The following is a 21,685-nucleotide window of genomic DNA, read 5'->3' as shown; positions in this document are numbered from 1 at the left end:
TTTTTATAAATTGGCAGATATGTCCAAATACCTGTTTTTGATTTGTCATTATGGGTTACTGTGTGTAGATCGATGGCAGCTTCCTTCAGCAGTTACATCCTCAATGAAGAAGTGAGCCAGTTCCAATGGCAGCCATACATGCCCAAAACATAACACCCATTTACCTTATTTTACAGATATGTATGTTGGAATTGCCAGTTCTTCACTTTCTCCACACATTCCTCTTGACATCACTCTGATGTCAGTATTTGTCACATCTGCCCACAATAACTTTTCTAGAACTTTGCAGGCTCTTAATGGCATTTGTAGGCCATTCTAAATGTGTTTGCTGCACTCCGACCAGAGTTTTTTTTAGCTACCATGTAAGTATGCTAAGAACATATTAATATTTGCAGCCTAGTAGAGATGTTAATGAAGTCTTCTGTGGATGGTAGTGGCTGACACATTCATGCCAACCTCCTGGAATGTGTTCCTAATCTGTCTGACAGGCCTTTGTTTTTCTTCATTATGGTGAGCGTTCTTTTGTCATTCCATGGTAGCAGTGAACTTGCCATTGATGAGCAAACCAGTGTATTCAGGCAGCAACATTTAGGATGTAGACTAAACGCCCAACTCCCAATGGTGTTATTTTGGGACACCAACACTGGCATCCAATCCATCCTTGGTTTGTTTAGATCTCCCCTCAATCTATAACTGCCTACAATTACATGAAAGTTGGTGCACCAATACAGCAGTTGCTATGCAATAATGTATATTTAGATACAGTGCATCTGCCAACGGAAGTACCCTTTTAATGCATTATTTTCATGCCACTTATTACAGTGGGAAACCAATCTCCCTGTCGATCATAAACCCCTGCATCAACATTGAAAGTTGCAACCTCTTACCTGTACATTGCAACACAATGGCAGTTAAGCTCAGGTATGAAATTGCTTGGGCAAAAAATGATGGCTATAGTTATGATTGCACATTACAACAACCTGTTTTTACAGTGCACTGTGTCTGAACCAAAGTCTGTTTGGTTGTAGGTATGTCAGGTAATGGCACAGCAGGCTTTTCATCTTTGTTCAGTTATGACCAACGTGATTTAGTTTCTGTTTTGCTATTGCTTAGTTCATTTTATGAAACATTCTCTGTTGTCCCTGCGCAAGCATCTTGCCCCATTGGACAACGTTACATGTATTTATTGTTTCAGTAATCAATATCTAAATTCACCAATGTGTGTAAATTCACCATCATATGATGTAACATTTACAAAATGGTGGACATGAAAATATGTAAACATAAGAAATGCAAACATGAATAGACATAAGAAAAGATGCTAACATGAATAGATGCAAACATGAGAAGATATATATATATATATATATATATATATATATATATATATATATATATATATATATGAAATATATATATATATATATATGAAAATATGTAAACATGATAAGTTGTCATGATACCGCTGATGTATACATACATGTATACCGTATACCGCTCAGCTGAATATAATTATTAAATAGTGCAGTGAACTGGACCTGTGTGAAGAACAGGCTTTCCTTTACATCTGAGATAGAGACCTTCTAGTCATTTTGTTATCATCAGGGCTTGTAGAGGATGGAAATTCTGACATTGTATTTGCTCTACAAAGCGTGTAATTCTCTGAAGCTTTAGTTCTGTCTGTTCCCTGACATATTCCTTGTGCCACGCTCATGCTAACAGATTGTGTTACGAGTCGGCGTTAATCTGTTATTCCTTCAGTGGATAAGCCGTAGATACCTTGTCAATGGGGAACAGAGTCGGCTGTAGGCATAAGAGCCAGTTGGGGGCCATCTAGTGGTCTAGGGCCCTAAGCGACTGCTTATGTAGCAGGTGCTTAGACTGGGAACCCTAAGTGACTGCTTATGTACTAGTTGCTTAGGGCCCCAGACCACTAGGTGACCCCCAACCGCTAGGGAGCCCCGACCGCTAGGTGAGAGGGGGCCCCTCACAAAATGATGGGCCCCCTTAGGGCCCCAAAATGCTAGAGCCGGCACTGATAGGGAGAAGGTGTTTGTTGTGTGTGTGCATGTGTGTGTTTGAGTTTGGAGACAAAGGTCCATGTAGAAAGTCGATCACATCACAGGAGTCACTGTGACAACCTCCGATTGATTATAAACGCTAGGATTGATTATTTCTACTACGATTGATTATACGTACTACTGTCGTGTAATAAAATATGTATTTTGGAAAGTTTGGGAAGGTGCCATGTTGTCTGGCGTCTCAACTCAGTGGGACATCCTAATCTCACACCGATGAGTCCATTCGCTCAGACGAAACCAGGCATGAAGACAAAAAACATTACAAACTAGTGAAATGTTTGGGATTAAATACACATTTGATTGGTCTTTTAATGTGCATCCCATAAAGGGACAAACTCTGCAATATATTTCAATGCTGCACATGTCATTCATCGTATCTTACCAAATGTCTAGATTTTGGTGTGCTAACTGAATACATATAAATGTGTGAATACCTGTTTCTTGTTCGGTTTTCATTGTGTTAGCTAAGGTGAGGTCAACCAATTGTTGATGCAACGGGTGAGTTTGGGATTGATCTGTTTGCTTGGGATAAATGGTGAAGTTTAACTTAGTTCAGGGAGTCCGTCATAACTGATGCGGCTAGCACACGCTCCATGCTATACTGTGCTTTAGAAAAGTTTGGTATACTTTGTAGACTTTTAGACAATTGCGGACACAGAAAATGTGTGGTATGTAACTCTTTAATGTAATGTAACATTGTTACTTGATTGTAATAAATTGTAGAGCTGTCAAACAATAAAAATGATTAATTGAGATTAATCGCATAAACGTCTATAGTTAATTGTTAATTTTAGAATGTTTTTAAATGTGGTCCTAAATAACACATTTTGTGCATCATGTTTAAGATGGCCTTTAATAAATGTCTCCCCTAAAATTATCACAAAATCTTTTGTATCCCATGAAAATCTAAATAGAATGTTGTGGATCTATTATCCAACATTTCTACCATCTTCCGTTCGAGACATTCTGGTAGGTCCAGGAACATATGCCAGTATAATGTATGGTTCGTGATGTAAGGCTCGCAAACTTAGTATACCCAACCAGCATGTTATGGTCTCTTATGAGAAAATGTGATTTGGGCAATCAGACCAGATTCATCCTTCTTCCTTTGCTCTGTGGTCCAGTTCTGATGCTCACGTGTCCATTGTAGGCGCTTTCAGTAGTGGACAGGGATCAGCATGGGCACCCTGACTGGTCTGTGGCTACGCATCCCCACACGCAACAAACAGCCATGCACTTTGTGTTCTGACACCTTTTTATCAGTACCAGCATTAACTTTTTCAGCAATTTGAGCTACAGTAGCTTGTCTGTTGGATCGGACCACTGGGGCCAGCCTTCGTTACCCATGTGCATCAATGAGCATTGGCCGCCCATGACCCTGTTGCCGGTTCACCGCTTTTCCTTCCTTGGACCACTTTTGATAGGTACTGACCACTGCAAAACAGGAACACCTCACAAGGGCTGCAGTTTTGGAGATGATCTGACCCAGTCGTCTAGAATCAGAATTTGGCCCTTCCTTCCTGCTTCTAACACATCAACTTTGAAGACAGAATGTTCACTTGCTGCCTAATATATCCCACCCACTGACACGTGCCATGATGAAGAGATTATCAATGTTATTCACTTCAACTGTCAGTGGTCATAATGTTATGGCTGTTCTGTGCATTTATTGCTTTAACAATTTTTTCCTGTGTATATATTTGTCTTTTTAATTCTCACTACGTAGTTTTAGTGTGCTATGCCACCATAAATAAGTTTATTACACATATATGTATCTATAATGCCATACCTATAATGTTCAATAATACTACCCAGATTGATGCTAGTTTACAGTACTCGTTTTAAACTGCTTCTAGTGTACAGTGTTATGTATATTTTTGCTTTATTTATATATTTTTTGTCTGGCTATATTTTTGCTTATATATTCTTCTTAACTCTCACTATGTAGTTGTCAGGTGCCATGTCACAAGAATTTCTTTGTGCAGGATGACACTGTGTTGTTTGGTGCATTTAACAAATCAAACTTGAAACTTGGATTATCTATAATTAATTTTCCTACCTGTCTTCACAGTGATGTTCTAAGTGGTCAACTTTTACCCATTAACTACACTACGATTGATTGTCCACGCTATGATGGCTTGTCCACACTGAAATTGATTATCCATGCTACAAAGTACAGAAGCAGTTTTCTGAGAACCCCAAAGATCATGAGTTTAGTTGTTTAGTACACCTGACACTAAGCAACCGTAGTGACTATGTTCTGGGAATCATGGCAGACTATTTTGGTATGTCAGTGAGAGGAAAAACATTTCCCCCCCGGGTTAGTTCCTCTTCAGACAGACAAATGTCACCTCAGACAATTCAGAACAACTTGATTTGACACCAAATCTTTGCAGTGGTATTTAGAAAAAGGTAGTTACTTAAACAGTTACAAAAAAGTTACTTATTCAAAATGACCTGTGAGATCTTACTGCTAGCTACTGTTTTGCGTCTCGGGGCCAACCAGCGAATAACGCATTGAGGTAATTCAACCATTCCCTATTGACCAGAGGGGTTGAATAATTCCGAAGGACATAGTATATACACTCACCTAAAGTATTATTAGGAACACCTGTTCAATTTCTCATTAATGCAATTATCTAATCAACCAATCACATGGCAGTTGCTTCAATGCATTTAGGGGTGTGGTCCTGGTCAAGACAATCTCCAGAACTCCAAACTGAATGTCAGAATGGGAATGAAAGGTGATTCAAGCAATTTTGAGCGTGGCATGGTTGTTGGTGCCAGACGGGCCGGTCTGAGTATTTCACAATCTGCTCAGTTACTGGGATTTTCACGCACAACCATTTCTAGGGTTACAAAGAATGGTGTGAAAAGGGAAAAACATCCAGTATGCGGCAGTCCTGTGGGCGAAAATGCCTTGTTGAAGCTAGAGGTCAGAGGAGAATAGGCCGACTGATTCAAGTTGATGGAAGAGCAACTTTGACTGAAATAACCACTCGTTACAACCGAGGTATGCAGCAAAGCATTTGTGAAGCCACAACATGCACAACCTTGAGGCGGATGGGCTACAACAGCAGAAGACCCCACCGGGTACCACTCATTTCCACTACAAATAGGAAATAGAGGCTACAATTTGCACAAGCTCACCAAAATTGGACAGTTGAAGACTGGAAGCATATTGCCTGGTCTGATGAGTCTCGATTTCTGTTGAGACATTCAGATGGTAGAGTCAGAATTTGAGAACATGGATCCATCATGCCTTGTTACCACTGTGCAGGCAGGTGGTGGTGGTGTAATGGTGTGGGGGATGTTTTCTTGGCACACTTATTGCCAATTGGGCATCGTTTAAATGCCACGGCCTACCTGAGCATTGTTTCTGACCATATCCATCGCTTTATGACCACCATCTACCCATCCTCTGATATCCACTTCCAGCAGGATATTGCACCATGTCACAAAGCTTGAATCATTTCAAATTGGTTTCTTGAACATGACAATGAGTTCACTGTACTGAAATGGCCCCCACAGTCACCAGATCTCAACCCAATAGAGCATCTTTGGGATGTGGTGGAACGGGAGCTTCATGCCCTGGATGTGCATCCCACAAATCTCCATCAACTGCAAGATGCTATCCTATCAATATGGGCCAACATTTCTAAAGAATGCTTTCAGCACCTTGTTAAATCAACGCCACGTAGAATTAAGGCAGTTCTGAAGGCGAAAGGGGGTCAAAAACAATATTAGTATGGTGTTCCTAATAATCCTTTAGGTGAGTGTAGATAACAAATGCACAATGATATGATTGGTGTGGTTCATGTGAATACAGGGAAATGAGCAGAGGTTTGAGTGCAGTACAGCGCCGATATTTGGTTTACAGTTTGCTTGTTGTGGTGAGGGTATTCTTATTGGTCGAAGTAGTTCAGCTATACGGTTGCTGAGGGCCACAGCACAGGGAAAGATACAGCTCATTCAGCTGGATCTTTGGGTAATGATTGACCTGTACCGCCAGCCTGATCTTTGCTCACAAGAGGAGAATGTTTGGGACAGCGGGTGATCAGATCGGGAGGGACATTAATGATATTTCCTGTGCTTCGTTGCCCTTGAGTCACATAAGACCTCAATGAAGGGCAGGCGCAGCAAATGACCCTACCCGCTGACTGTCCACTGCGTTTCAGTTCACCCCTGCTGCAGGAAAACACGAACCCAAGCCAGACATCGATGGGGAGGTGAGGAGGGTATGTAAAGCCATATACGGAATGACTGGGACTTTTGGATTTCAGCTATGTGTTTTTATTTATTTTTATTACATGCAGACATATAAAGCTGGAACATTGGATGTATTAAGCCAGAACATTGTGGTACAGCACACTTTGTCCATTTATATTGAAATATATTGTGTTACATCAGCAAACAAACCCCGCCAACGCAACGCAACAGCCTGTACCATGTGCAGTACGTGTTTACATATTCAAAGTATCCATAGTCGACTGTCTGACTGTGTTTTGGCCTATCCTATTTCCCCAGTGTAAAGCATCTTCATGGCTAATGGAGTGGAAGCTTGTTCCTCTTCCTGAGGATGACTGCTTAAAACATTGGGCCAAGATATGGGGGGTCCACTTTGGTGCACATAGAGGCCCTGACGCATTGGCTTCCACAGCCAAGAGAGCCAATGCAGCTTCCCAGTCCACCAGAGTAGGCCCTACTAACAGTCTACTCTTCCTGGCCAGGGAAAAAAGATTCATCACACTCTCTATTCAGCAGGTGTAGTCTTTAAGAGTATTTGGGAATCAGTCTGCACAGGGAGAACAGTCATTGTGGCTTTAGTTATTGATGTTTGTACGTGTTGGCAAAGAGAAAGTATGCGTTCCATGGATGTTTCCAGGTGCTTAGAACTATTCGGTGTCATCTGCATTTTTCACCTGCATTTTTCATCTGGATCTTCTTCAGAGCCTTGAGATCATTGGTGTTTATGGAGGATTGAACAGCGGAAGTAACAGTTCCTGGGTTTCACAGTGGATGGGATGTTGTGTTGTTCAGTTTGTGCAGCATGGAGTCCAGACCCCACTATATATGGCTGGATCATCCTATAGGTGGGGGAGTTGATCACATGGACAATGAGGCTGAATGCAGTTAAAAGCATTGAAGCCAAACGTACACCTGAGATTCAGGCCTGTCCAGGTGTGATAAACACCATCACCAATGCATCCTATACTAATCTTTTCTTCCTGTGTACAAACCGTATCAGGTCATGGGCCCCGCCTACTGCTGTGTGAGTATCAAGCATTCCGCTGAATGGTTCTGCTTTAGTCGAATCAGGACGCACCTAAAAGGTCAGGGGACCATGTATTCTGAGAATGAGCTGTTCTTTGTTTCCAAAAGTGAGCTGTGAGCTGTTAAAGAGAGTGCAGAAGATGCCAGATCTGAGCATTCTTTAGAGTTCCATTGATTTTGTCTGGTCTTAACCGCCTGACTCCCACAAATACCCTTTTCCTCTCTTCTTTCTCAATGGTTGGCACCTACTCTCCACCCGAGGCTTGTGGCTCTACTTTTTCCCTCTGGATTTCTGTTACAGTGAAGCCATGATTATCAAAACAACAGTAAAAGAATCGTAAACTGTTCCTCATCCCAGATGTTTGCTCCTGGATCTTGGTCTTAGCTTGCCAGGTGAGGGTTGCCAGGCCTGCCTGAGACAGTGTGTGGACCATGTTTTTTGTAGTTTACCTGTTCTACTGTCCTCTATAGGGTTTTCACATCCTCTTGTTTGCCAGCAGAAAATGCTGGAATCCCAGGATATTTGAAAAACATTCACCATCTCTTTGTGGACAAACATGCTCTCCCTGAAAATGATATGAGCAGTGACAGCTGTTACTGACATATCATGCTTCCATTATGTCCAATATTTACCTTGAAAAACAATCCTGCAGGCATATTGCTTCCTTTGACCATATATGGACAGCCCTTCCTCATTCAGTATGTAAGCGGCAATTTAATTGCATTGAACTACATACATTACAGCAACCCTGATGTCTAGAAGGACTATCAGTGTGGCAACTATGTGAGCTCTTTGTTGTTGATCCCTCTCAGCAGTGATTATATGTGCGCGTTATGTCGGTGCCACACTTTGTGGTCTTTTCCCACGATGTTTATTCATAAAGGCAAATCACTCAACAAAACAGCAATGTCTGTGTGTCCATATGACAATGACAAAAGAAAATAGCCTGTCTTTCCTTGAATAAAGACTATGACATACTAAAATAGCTAAAATAATTAACAACAATAGCAGGTGAGGAAGACGTGAGTCACAAAAGCCACAACAGCACGACCGTCCACATAATGCTAATGTAGCGGCATCAGCTCAACGCGGCCACAACGTCTGTGCTGACGCAAAGGCGACCAGATGCTAGCGGAAAGTGTGCGCACAACAACATCCACGACAACAACAACAACAGCAGCAGAAGCAAAGCTCCAGCCGGGCAGGTAACCTTTAGTGACAGCTACTGCACTAACAGGGAGACAGCTGGCTCCGTCTGGGCAGACTGAGTGGGAATAGGAATGAGGGAGAATGACAAAAGGAGTGAAGGAGAAAGGGAAAGACTGGCAGACGTGGAAACTGAGGTAGTCCGATATCACCTGTGATATGGCAACAGGATCGAGAGGCAGACAGGTATAGCTTAAGGAACAGGAATGCAAAAATGAGAGATTGAGACTGAAAGGTATATCTTACAGAAGCAGAACACAGTGACAAGAGGCAGATGAGAGACAAATGAGAGACAGACAGAGTAGTAGTAAGAAAGACAGTGAGGTAGAGGGAGACAGGGATGTAGAGAGAGACAGGTAGGTAGAAAGAGACAGGGACGTAGTGATAGACAGGGAGATAAAGAAAGACAGTTAGAAAGAGAGAGACAGGGTAGTAGACAGAGACAGTTGGATAGAGAGAGACAGGGAAATAGAGAGAGACAGGTAGATAGAGAGAGACAGGTAAATAGAGAGAGACAGGGAAGTAGAGAGAGACAGGTAGATAGAGAGAGATAGGTAAATAGAGAGAGACAGGGAAGTAGAGAGAGACAAGTAGATAGAGATAGGGAAGTAGAGAGAGATAGGTAGATAGAGAGAGACAGGTAAATAGAGAGAGACAGAGAAGTAGAGAGAGACAGGTAGATAGAGAGACATAGGTAAATAGAGAGAGACAGGGAAGTAGAGAGAGACAGGTAGATAGAGATAGGTAAATAGAGAGAGACAGGGAAGTAGAGAGACAGGTAGATAGAGAGAGACAGGGAAGTAGAGAGAGACAGGTAGATAGAGACAGGGAAGTAGAGAGAGATAGGTAGATAGAGAGAGACAGGTAAATAGAGAGAGACAGAGAAGTAGAGAGAGACAGGTAGATAGAGAGAGATAGGTAAATAGAGAGAGACAGGGAAGTAGAGAGAGACAGGTAGATAGAGATAGGTAAATAAAGAGAGAAAGGGAAGTAGAGAGAGATAGGTAAATAGAGAGAGACAGGGAAGTAGAGAGAGACAGGTAGATAGAGAGAGATAGGTAAATAGAGACAGGGAAGTAGAGAGAGACAGGTAGATATAGTTAGGTAAATAGGGAGAGACAGGGAAGTAGAGAGTGCGTGGGCAGGCATATTGCAGCTGGAATATGGATAGACCTCATTTCACTATACAACTTTAAAGAAAGTAAGAGATCTAGGAATAGATGGCAGAATGCCTGGCCCCAGTGATGAACTCCATTGTTCATTACCACCCTCTGAGTCCCCGTGCTGATTCAGGCCGGTGGAGTTACCATACTTCCCCAGCTGGCAGTGGCGAAGCAATATAAGGGCAAACAGATAAATGGATGGATGGAAATATCTGAAGGGATTAAGACAGAGTGGGTAGAAAAAGAGAATGGAAAATTCCACAGAAGAGGGGTTTGACATGTCTTTCCAACTCTAGTTAGTGTTGTTGAGGTACATGTTAATAATCCAAAGAGACATATGAGGAATTTCTGATGGTTTTCCCCCCCTAGACTTGGAAATTCGGTTGGTTTTTCACTGCCTCGTCTCATCCTATCCTTTGTATGTAAATTGGAGAAAGATTCTGGAGGGATTGGAAAACCCAACAGGGCCCCCAAAATACAGTTACGATAAACCATAACAGGTATATCACAAAGTGAAATGGCATGCATTTAAAAAGAAATTAGGGCATGTCGGATCTAAGGAGGCAGGCAGGCAGCTCTGGTACGACTAATAACATTTAATCTGGCTCGTGATGGAAAACCGTGTTACTGGTTAATCAAAAAAGTGGGACTCTAATTGCTGTTGCACAACTTATACAAGTATAGGCAACACTGCTTTAAAGGGTTGTCAAAGAAAAGCCCAAGTGATTGGCTTATTTGGTTTGGATCATCCCCTTTCACAGAGGGGGATCAAAATGTCGTTCCTATGTGGAAAGTCCCACTGGGATGCAACATTTATGGGATCAACCTGAACACAGAAGAGAGAAAAATGGGAACTGTTAAAATTCTTCATATATACAGTTAGGTCCGGAAATATTTGGACAGTGACACAATTTTCATAATGTTGGCTCTGTACACCACCACAGTGGATTTGAAATGAAACAACCAGCTTTAATTCAAGGGGTTGAATAAAAATATTGTATAAAATTTTTAGGAATTGCGACCATTTGGTCACAGTCCCCTTATTTCAGGAGCTGAAATGTAATTGGACAAATTAACACAACCATGAATAAATTGTTCATTTTTAATACTTTGTTGAGAATCCTTTTCAGGCAATGACTGCTTGAAGTCTGGAGTGCATGGACATCACCAAACGCTGGGTTTCCTCCTTTGTCTTCATGCCTTAAGTTTTGTCTTCAGCAAGTGAAATGCCTGCTTGATTGGGTTGAGATCAGGTGACTTGCAGAATATTCCACTACTTTGCCTTAAATGCTCCTGGGTTGCTTTCGCAGTATGTATTGGGTAATTGTCCATCTGTAAATTGAAGCAAATTCACTAAATTTGGCTGAATCTGAGCTGAATCTGAGCAGACTGTATAACCCTACACAGAATTCATCCAGCTGCTACTGTCTTCTGTCACAACATCAATAAACACTATTGACCCAGTGCCATTGGAAGCCATGCATGGCCATGTCATCACACAGCCTCTCCCATTTTGCTTCCCATCATTCTGGTACAGTTAGTTTCATCTGTCCAAAAAATTTTGTTCCAGAACTGGGCGGCATTTTGGGATATTTTTTGGCAAAATCTGGCTTTTCTATTTTTGAGGCTTATGAATGGTTTTGCACCTTGTGGCCAACCCTGTATTTGCTCTCATGAAGTATTCTCTTGATGGTAGACTTGGATAATGATATGCCTACCTCCTGGAGAGTGTTCTTCACTTGGCTGGATGTTGTGAAGGGGTTTTTCTTTACCATGGGAAGGATCCTACGATCATCCACCACTGTTGTCAAACTGTTGATTTGGCCACTCCTAATGTTCCAGCTATCTATCTGTTTGACTTGCATTGAGAGCTCCTTTGACCGCATTTTGTGGGTTCACAGCAACAGCTACCAAATGAGAATGCCACAACTGGAATCAACTCCAGACCTTTTACCATGTTAATTGATGAAGAAATAACGAAGGAATAGCCCACACCTGTCCATGAAACAGCTTCTGAGTCAACTGTCCAATTACAAATCTGATTCCAAAAAAGTTGGGACACTGTACAATTGTGAATAAAAACAGAATGCAATGATGTGGAAGTTTCAAATTTCAATATTTTATTCAGAATACAACATAGATGACATATCAAATGTTTAAACTAAGAAAATTTATCACTTTTTAAATTTTAAATTTTAAATTTCATGGCATTAACACATCTCAAAAAAGTTGTGACAAGGCCATGTTTACCACTGTGTGGCATCCCCTCTTCTTTTTATAACAGACTGCAAATGTCTGGGGACTGAGGAGACAAGTTGCTCAAGTTAATGAATAGGAATTTTGTCCCAATCTTGTCTAATACAGGCTTCTAGTTGCTCAACTGTCTTAGGTCTTCTTTGTCGCACATTCCTCTTTAGAATGCGACCAAATATTTTCTATGAGTGAAAGATCTGGACTGCAGGCTGGCCATTTCAGTACCCGGATCCTTCTTCTATGCAGCCATGACATTGTAATTGATGCAGTATGTGGTCTGGCATTGTCATGTTGGAAAATGACAATGAAAGAGACGACGTCTGGATGGGAGCATATGTTGTTCTAGAACTTGGATATAACTGTCAGCATTGATGGTGCCTTTCCAGATGTGTAGGCTGCCCATGCCACACGCACGCATGCAACCCCAAACCATCAGAGATGCAGGCTTCTGAACTGAGTGCTGATAACAACTCGGGTTGTCCTTGTCCTCTTTAGTCCGGATGACATGGCGTTCCAGTTTTCCAAAATGAACTTCAAATTTTGATTCGTCTAACCACAGAACACTTTTCCACTTTGCCACAGTCCATTTTAAATGATCCTTGGCCCAGAGAAATCACCTGCGCTTCTGGATCCTGTTGAGATATGGCTTCTTTTGTGACTTGCCGGCAACGGCAAATGGCACGGTGTATTGTGTTCTCTGACAATGTTGTGATTTCCATTACAGTATCATTCCTGTATGTGATGCAGTGCCGTCTGAGGGCCCGAAAATCACGGGCATCCAGTAAGGTTTCCCGGCCTTGACCCTTACACACAGAGATTGTTCCAGATTCTCTGAATCTTTGGATGATATTATGCACTGTAGATGATGATAAAGAGAAACTTTTTCTCTGATGCTCTGCCCATCTTGACTTCTGAGAGACACTGCCACTCTAAAAGACTCTTTTTATACCCAATCATGTTGCCAATTGACATAATAAGTTGCAAATTGGTCCTCAAGCTGTTCCTTATCTGTACATTTAACTTTTCCGGCCTCTTCTTGCTACCTGTCCAACTTTTTTGGAATGTGTAGCTCTCATGAAATTCAAAACGAGCCAATTTTTGGCATGACATGACAAAATGTCTCACTTTCAACATTCGATGTATTATCTATATTCTATTGTGAATTAAATATTCATTTATGAGATTTGTAAATTATTCCATTCCTTTTTTACTCACAATTTGTACAGTGTTCCAACTTTTTTGGAATCGGGTTTGTACTTTTGGTCCCTTGGAAAAGAGGGTGCTACATGTTAAGGATCTATAAATCCTAAACCTTTCCTCCAATTTGGATGTAACCCTCAAATGAAAGCTGAGAGAATACACTTTAAGCCCATATTCATTATTTAACTGTAACTTAAAGATATTTCGGTAAAACGCCAAAATAACAAAAGTTGTGTCAGTGTCCAATTATTTCCAGACCTAACTGTGTGTGTGAGTATGTGTATATATATCCTCTTCACAATACCCCATAGATTTTCTATAGGGTTAAGATCAGGCGAGTTTGCTGGCCAATTAAGAACAGGGATACCATGGTCTTTAAACCAGGTACTGGTATCTTTGGCACTGTGTGCAGGTGCCAAGTCCTGTTAGAAAATGAAATCTGCATATCCATAAAGTTGGACAGCAGCAGGAAGCATGAAGTGCTCTAAAACTTCCTGGTAGACGGCTGCCTTGACCTTGGACCTCAGAAAACACAGAGGACCAACACCAGCAGATGACATGGCACCCCAAACCATCACTGACTGTGGAAACTTTACACTGGACTTCAAGCAACGTGGATTCTGTGCCTCTCCTCTCTTCCTCCAGACTCTGGGAACTTGATTTCCAAAGGAAATGCAACATTTACTTTCATCAGAGAACAAAACCAGTCCTTTTTTTCTTTAGCCCAGGCGAGACGCTTCTGATGCTGTGTCTTGTTCAAGAGTGGCATTACACAAGGAATTCGACAGGTGAAACCCATGTCTTGCATATGTCTGTGCGTGGTGGTTCTTGAAGCACTGACTCCAGCTGCAGTCCACTCTTTGCAGTCCATTTTTGAATGGGTTTTGATTCACAATCCTCTCCAGGGTGTGGTTATCCCTATTGCTTGTACACTTTTTTCTATCTTTTACTTCCCTTCGCCTCTCTATTAATGTGCTTGGACACAGAGCTCTGTGAACAGCCAGCCTCTTTAGCTATGACATTTTGTGTCTTGCCCTCCTTGTGCAAGGTGTCAGTGGTCGTCTTTTGGACAGCTGTCAAGTCAGCAGTCTTCCCCATGATTGTGTTGCCTACAGAACTAGACTGAGAGACCATTTAAAGGCCTTTGCAGGTGTTTTGGGTTAATTAGCTGATCAGAGTGTGGCACCAGGTGTCTTCAATATTGAACCTTTTCACAATATTCTAATTTTCTGAGATACTGAATTTGGGGTTTTCATTAGTTGTCAGTTATAATTATCAAAATTAAAAGAAATAAACACTTGAAATATATCAGTCTGTGTGGAATGAATGTATACATTATACAAGTTTCACTATTTGAATGGAATAACTGAAATAAATCAACTTTTTGATGATATTCAAATTTTATGACCAGCACCTGTATATGCATCCACTAGAGACAGATTTTCTCCTAAACTGAACACCAGCAGCAGTGGAGCCCAGCACAACGCTGATCAGTCTCCTGTACTCACCGCCGGTGACGTTGCTGGGCGCGAGGGTCAGGTTCCACATGGCCAAAGTACGTGCTGAAAGACAAGACAGGTACAATTATGTTTTGACGAGCCAGTGAAAGACAAAGGAAAAATATGTTAATAAAAGCATTGTCATATTCTGAAGTAATTTATATTCCTATTCTGGTTTGACTTCTAACGGATGGGCGTGTGTGAGATCAGTGGTGGCAAGAAAGGGGAGATTAAAAGGAGTCTCTGATCTTGTTTGTGTCCTATCTTCCCACACATTACCCTTTGAAGTGAGGCCTGCTACCAGTCAACACAGATTATTAAGCATGAAGGGCGCGACGCTGCTGACAGAACTGAAACCATCTGACAAGATGGAGTGAAAGGAGACAAAGTACGAGTCGTCTTCAATCCGTATCCGTAACAACGATTCCACTTGCCATTGTGTCTAAACGTTACAGTAAGGAAAAATAGAAGGAAATATTCTCTTTTCACTCCTCTGAATGCTTTGAAGTACAGCTGCCTGACTCAAACAGTGGAGGACACGTGACGACACCCTCAAAGCACGCTACCTTTGAGCCGCGACGGCATCACCTCCAGTTATGTACCCCCGGCTAAAGTTCATATTTCCATGTCATTCTGACGTGTCTTTTCCTTTTATTGAACTAACATCAAGGGACAGGCCTGGTTAGGGACTTTGTTAAGAGAGTTGGTGGTTACCTATAGGGCATTTCTACTTCATGGCTTTCAAAGTGCCTGTAATAAAGTTGTGGACAAAAGTATTTACAAGTATTTACATAAGTATTAAGGCACCCTTGCATTTTCTTGTAATAACTTACTATTGTGTCAAACATTATATTAAAAATGACTACGGTATTCCTTATTTCACTGTTAATATTACGGAACCTTTGTTTTTAACCTCACATATAATATATTCAGGACCTCATATATGAAATATATATCAGAAAATATATATAAAATGACATTTGACATGGTATTGACAATACTATTAACAACCTCAACTTGAGCTTGTCACAAGTTTTCATTCTGGACTAATTTTGTCTTAAACCATTCCTGGATGTGTGTGTTTTTGGGATCATTGTCCTGCTGGAAGAACCATGACCTTCGACAAAGACCCAGCTATCTGACACTGGGTTTCAGATTCTAGACCAAAATGCCAAAATTCCAGTCAAAGCACAGAGTTCCAGGGGCATCAAAGCAACCCTGAAACATCACTGAACCTCCTTCATGTTTAACATCACTGAACCTCCTTCGTGTTTAACATCACTGAACCTCCTTCATGTTTGGCTGTGGGGAAGGTGTTAAGTTTTCCTGTAAGCGAAGAAATGGTATGCTTCATCACTGAAGCTTGGCTTGAATCTATGTGGAACCTGTTCTAGGTGCTTTTCCCACCATTCAAACAATATTTCTCTGTAATCTTCCATCAAGTTGTCTTGTGGTCACATTCAGGGAGTTATGCTGCAGTGGCATGGGACATTAAGTTAAAAAAGTAAAGGAGAACAGCCTGCTTGATATCTATTTACTGTATGGTTCCAATTATTATTATTCTACTATAAATAATGTTCTACCATTTCAGTTTTTTATTTTGTGGAAGTTATCTTTAGGATACCAATTTTATGCTTTGAATTTCAACAGTTTTGTAGAAAACATTGGGAATAATTTAAATAAAGTGTGATGGTGCCAAAACTTTTGGCCACAACTGCAAGCACAGCAGGTTGGTTGGGAGGTTTTCATTAATACTGTGGGTGATTAACAGTCTGAACCCAAAACAATCAACATATTACTTTCAGAAAAACTGTAATCCCTTGCTGGCCAGTTTTGCCAGCGCATCAACGCATGCTTGTAGAGGATCACAAAACTTAATTTAGCCTCCCAACCCAGCTAAATCTTTCCATGATTCATTATGTATCTTTGGTGGTCATCCATGTTCCTTTTTGTTGGGTGTTCATGTTCAGTATGTGAGGTTTGGCCCTACTCGACCTGGTAATGTTAATGTGACGGTGCATATTTACGATGCATTTTCACAGCCCCTGAAGGCCTGTTTCTCAGGAACCAGTACGTTCCCCTTATCCGCCTCTGTGGCATCTGTCCACTGACATAAAATACGTTGGCTCCTTCGTCTTTTATACAGAACATGATTTCAACATAATCAAGTTATTTTCAACATCCACACTCATATATGTGTGTGTGAATCTAAGGTAGGGTCGCTGTAAGGACAGGCAATCTTCTAGTTAGAGGAAAAGTCTGTTCAAAGGCTGAAGTATTAAATATGTAGCTGATATGAAACATTAACTGCAGATGTCTTATGGTCATCTATCCCTATCTTTACATAGCATAGTAACAGATCTTACAGTTGGCCCCTTGTGTAGGATCATGACATTTTCTGCAGGTAGTCCTACCAAATGGTCCCTACCAGTCAGGTGCCCCCCAGCGGTCCGCTTATGTCACTTATGCCTACAAGTGGTCCTGCCAACCACCAGGGTCTTGTAGTGGATGTGCGCTTCACATGTTTGTAAGACATATACATATCCTTCCCAAAGACCACCAAGGATATCCCACATCATGTCAGGACAAGTGCCACCGCTGTGTTTAGACAGTAACAAGCAGCCACAACTGCCATTATAAATAAAACTTCATCCCTTCCACTTAACTCTCTCCTAATGGGCATAATGTCAGATGCACACACGCGCACGCACACACACGCACACACACACACGCACACACACGCACACACACGTGCCCCCCCCAGTCATTGTTCCACACACATTCATTCATCTGAGCGACTCAACTCGAGAACACGTTCTAAGGATTCATGTCACCTCTGAATGGCGTGCCACAAATTGACAGGTTTACTGCTCGATTAATACATCATGACTTACGAAACCCGCAGATGTCATGAACAGAGCCCAAAAAACGGTTGCAGTCATCTTTTTACATCACTTCATGTAAAAGCAAGCTTTTGGCCCAAATCCGACCTGTGATGACTGATTTGTAAGGCTGCAGCCCTCCTTCTGTCTTGCTTTTTCACCCACACTTAGTAACTGAGTAATGAGGACCGCTTTCTGGATGAGAAATCTACCAAGGCTAAACCTTAGGTGGTTATATCTGCAATTGTGTCAAAATGTAATTATTGATATAGCTCAGTTCTGTTATATGTTCACTACCACTGTAGCACCCAATATTCCCTAACGTAAGTTGTTAAATATAATACCAAGGAAGGATAAACATTGCTGACAATATTTAAACAAGGGTTTAGAAAGCCAATTAGAAATCTAACCCAATGAGGGTTTAGAAAGCCAATTACCTCAGAATCATCTTCATGTCGATAGATCTCCCTCTAGAATAAATACCAACGATTCAGGCTGGGAGATATTGGGTAATGACAGCAGTGATTTAGAAATGTTTTGGATATTCATTATTATATCCTAATGATGGATATTCAGTATTGCAATGAATTCCAGCATAAATATTGCAACTATGAATCCCACCCGAATCCCAGGGTCAGGTCTGCGGTGGCATCAGAGATTACGAAAAGAACTTAAGCAAGTGATTTTTTGTTTTGTTTTTAATTTTACAACGCCCACCTGTCCATGCAATTGAAGTGGCAAATTATAGTTTTCCTGGAATCTTGGCTTTCATTGGCCATTTAAGGGGAGGCAATGAGATGTTAATCACTATTTAATCGACCCACTTTCCCTAAGCCTCCATCTGTTTAATGGATAGACACATATCAAAGATGGCCTCACCAAAGAGAGAGACACAGAGAGGGAGTGAGAGAGACAGGAAGTGAAAAAGGAACACAGGTGAACAGAGGTGGAAAGGAAAATTCAACCCATAGCTCTAAATTCTAAAAGTCTATATACAAACCCGATTCCAAAAAAGTTGGGACACTGTACAAATTGTGAGTAAAAAAGGAATGGAATAATTTAAAAATCTCATAGACGTATATTTAATTCACAATAGAATATAGATAACACGTTGAATGTTGAAAGTGAGACATTTTGTAATGTCATGCCAAATATTGGCTCATTTTGGATTTCATGAGAGCTACACATTCCAAAAAAGTTGGGACAGGTAGCAATAAGAGGCCGGAAAAGATAAATGTACATATAAAGAACAGCTGAAGGACCAATTTGCAACTTAATTATGTCAATTGGCAACATGATTGGGTATAAAAAGAGCCTTTTAGAGTGGCAGTGTCTCTCAGAAGTCAAGATGGGCAGAGCATCACCAATTCCCCAATGCTGCGGCGAAAAATTGTGGAGCAATATCAGAAAGGAGTTTCTCAGAGAAAAATTGCAAAGAGTTTGAAGTTATCATCATCTACCGTGCATAATATCATCCAAAGATTCAGAGAATCTGGAACAATCTCTGTGCGTAAGGATCAAGGCCGGAAAACCATACTGGATGCCCGTGATCTTTGGGCCCTCAGACGGCACTGCATCACATACAGGAATGATACTGTAATGGAAATCACAACATTGTCGGTGAACACAATCCACCATGCCATTTGCCAATGCCGGCTAAAACTCTATAGGTCAAAAAATAAGCTGTATCTAAAGAGGATCCCGAAGCGCAGGCCAAGGATCATTTAAAATAGACTGTGGCAAAGTGGAAAAGTGTTCTGTGGTTAGACGTATCAGAATTTGAAGTTAATTCTGGAAAACTGGGACGACATGTCAACCGGATTAAAGAGGAAAAGGACAACCCAAGTTGTTACCAGTTCAGAAGCCTGCATCTCTGATGGTTTGGGGTTGCATGAGTGCGTGTGGCATGGGCAGCCTACACATCTGGAAAGGCACCATCAATGCTGACAGTTATATCCAAGTTCTAGAACAACATATGCTCCCATCCAGACGTCGTCTCTTTCATTGTCATTTTCCAACATGACAATGCCAGACCACATAATGCATCAATTACAATGTCATGGCTGCATAGAAGAAGGATCCGGGTACTGAAATGGCCAGCCTGCAGTCAAGATCTTTCACCCATAGAAAATATTTGGCGCATCATAAAGAGGAAGGTGCGACAAAGAAGACCCAAGACAGTTGAGCAACTAGAAGCCTGTATTAGTCAAGAATGGGACAACAATCCTATTCATAAACTTGAGCAACTTGTCTCCTCAGTCCCCAGACGTTTGCAGTCTGTTATAAAAAGAAGAGGGGATGCCACACAGTGGTAAACATGGCCTTGTCACAACTTTTTTGAGATGTGTTGATGCCATGAAATTTAAAATCAACTTATTTTTCCCTTAAAGTGATACATTTTCTAAGTTTAAACATTTGATATGTCATCTATGTTGTATTCTGAATAAAATATTGAAATTTGAAACTTCCACATCATTGCATTCTGTTTTTATTCACAATTGTATAGTGTCCCAACTTTTTTGGAATCGGGTTTGTAGTACACGCCCTTAGAGGAAAAGGTCCCATATACAAATATAATGGTTATTTTGATTGTTCCGTAGAGCTCACTTGGCGGTATAGTTAAGAACGTATACCATGAGCTCACTTGGCGGTATAGTTAAGAACGTATACCGTGAGCTCACTTGGCGGAAGAGTTAAGAACGTATACCATGAGCTCACTTGGCGGTATAGTTAAGAACGTATACCATGAGCTCACTTGGCGGTATAGTTAAGAACGTATACCATGAGCTCACTTGGGGGTAGAGTTAAGAACATATACCATGAGCTCACTTGGCAGCTAGCTTGAAATGTTGTTGATGGGGCTACAACTGGCACCTGTTTATCTCGTCGGGTCAGTGCGTTGTCCAGGAGGGCGATCATCTGTTTTGCAAAGCACAGTACCCAAGTTCGAGCCCAGCGTAATGCAAAAATCAAATGACCTATCCAAGGCCCACACAAGAAAGCCTATTGATGCCTATGAGTCTGGGAGAGGTTACCAAGCCCATTCAAAGTACATCATGTCACTATCTGACAGATCATCTACAAATTGAGAAAAGTCCAGACCAATCTACATAGGAACAAATTCCGGCCAGAGCTGATCGAAAGATGTTCATAAAAGTCTCTAAGAACCCCAGGGTAAAATCCAGGGATCTACAGGCCTCTTTTGTCACAATCAATGTCAAAATGCATGAGTCCACTGTCAGAAAGAGACTGCACAAACTTGGCCTACATGGAGGTCAGGAAGGAAGAAGAATCTGCTTTCAAAAAATTATATCAAGACATGACAGATGTTTGCCTAGACAATGCTTGGGTAAAGAGTAAAACTACTGAACAGATGAACCTCCTACCAACCGTAAAGCATGGAGGTGGTGGCATTATAGTTTGCGGCTGCTTTGCTGCCCCACGGTCTGGCCAACTTTCCATTATTGAATTGACCATAAATGCCATACTGCACCACAGAATGTGAGGCCATCTGTCAGTAGCTGAAGCAGAACCAAACATGGATCTCGAAACAGGACAATCATCCAAAACATACAAGCAAAGCAACCTTCCGGGGGGTGTACTTATTTTTCACATGACTGTACATGTTGAACAGCTGTTAGGTCGGGAAGTCACTTTATGATTACTTGCAAAGTGATTAAATCGTATTAAAAATAAATCTAACCTACCGTACTTCTATTGTGAGATTGATCTATCAAGCTAACAAAGCATTAAGTCCTGTAAAAATGTGATGGGGCCGTAGTGCATTATCACATTGACCATTTTTATTGAAACTCATCCTCCAATATTTCTTCAAAATCACTTAGAGCTAAGTAAAAATATCTTAGCACTGTGTGTGTTTGTTTGCAAGGAAGACTTAGAAGCACACCAGGTTATTTGACCTTTACGGGATGAACAAAATTGCTTTATTCATCAGAAGACAATGGCTTCTGTCCAATTAGCAGGTTATTGATGGGACACGGCATCAATAGTGTTGCATCATTTGTGTTTGTGCACAAGCCTGCTAGACATCCACTTTAAGCGAAACCACTGAACTGACAATAATGTGGCGTTCAGGGACCAAGGAAACGTTGGTCCAACCTAATGG

General features: G+C 41.3%; 1 protein-coding gene across 6 annotated transcripts in view; it reads right to left on the bottom strand.

The window, feature by feature from the left end:
• Positions 1-21,685, bottom strand: part of crhr1 (corticotropin releasing hormone receptor 1) — a 175,832-nt gene that overhangs the window by 97,812 nt on the left and 56,335 nt on the right. For all 6 annotated transcript variants that reach the window (XM_020051070.2, XM_034295105.1, XM_034295108.1 and 3 more), the window contains exon 3: positions 14,687-14,740. In XM_020051070.2, the coding sequence (XP_019906629.1) occupies positions 14,687-14,740 (54 nt within the window). The remainder of the gene's footprint in view (positions 1-14,686; positions 14,741-21,685) is intronic.

The sequence above is a fragment of the Esox lucius genome, chromosome 11, assembly GCF_011004845.1.
Source record: "Esox lucius isolate fEsoLuc1 chromosome 11, fEsoLuc1.pri, whole genome shotgun sequence".
NCBI classification, from domain to species: Eukaryota; Metazoa; Chordata; class Actinopteri; order Esociformes; family Esocidae; genus Esox; species Esox lucius.
This window is presented reverse-complemented; position numbering and strand designations above follow the sequence as displayed.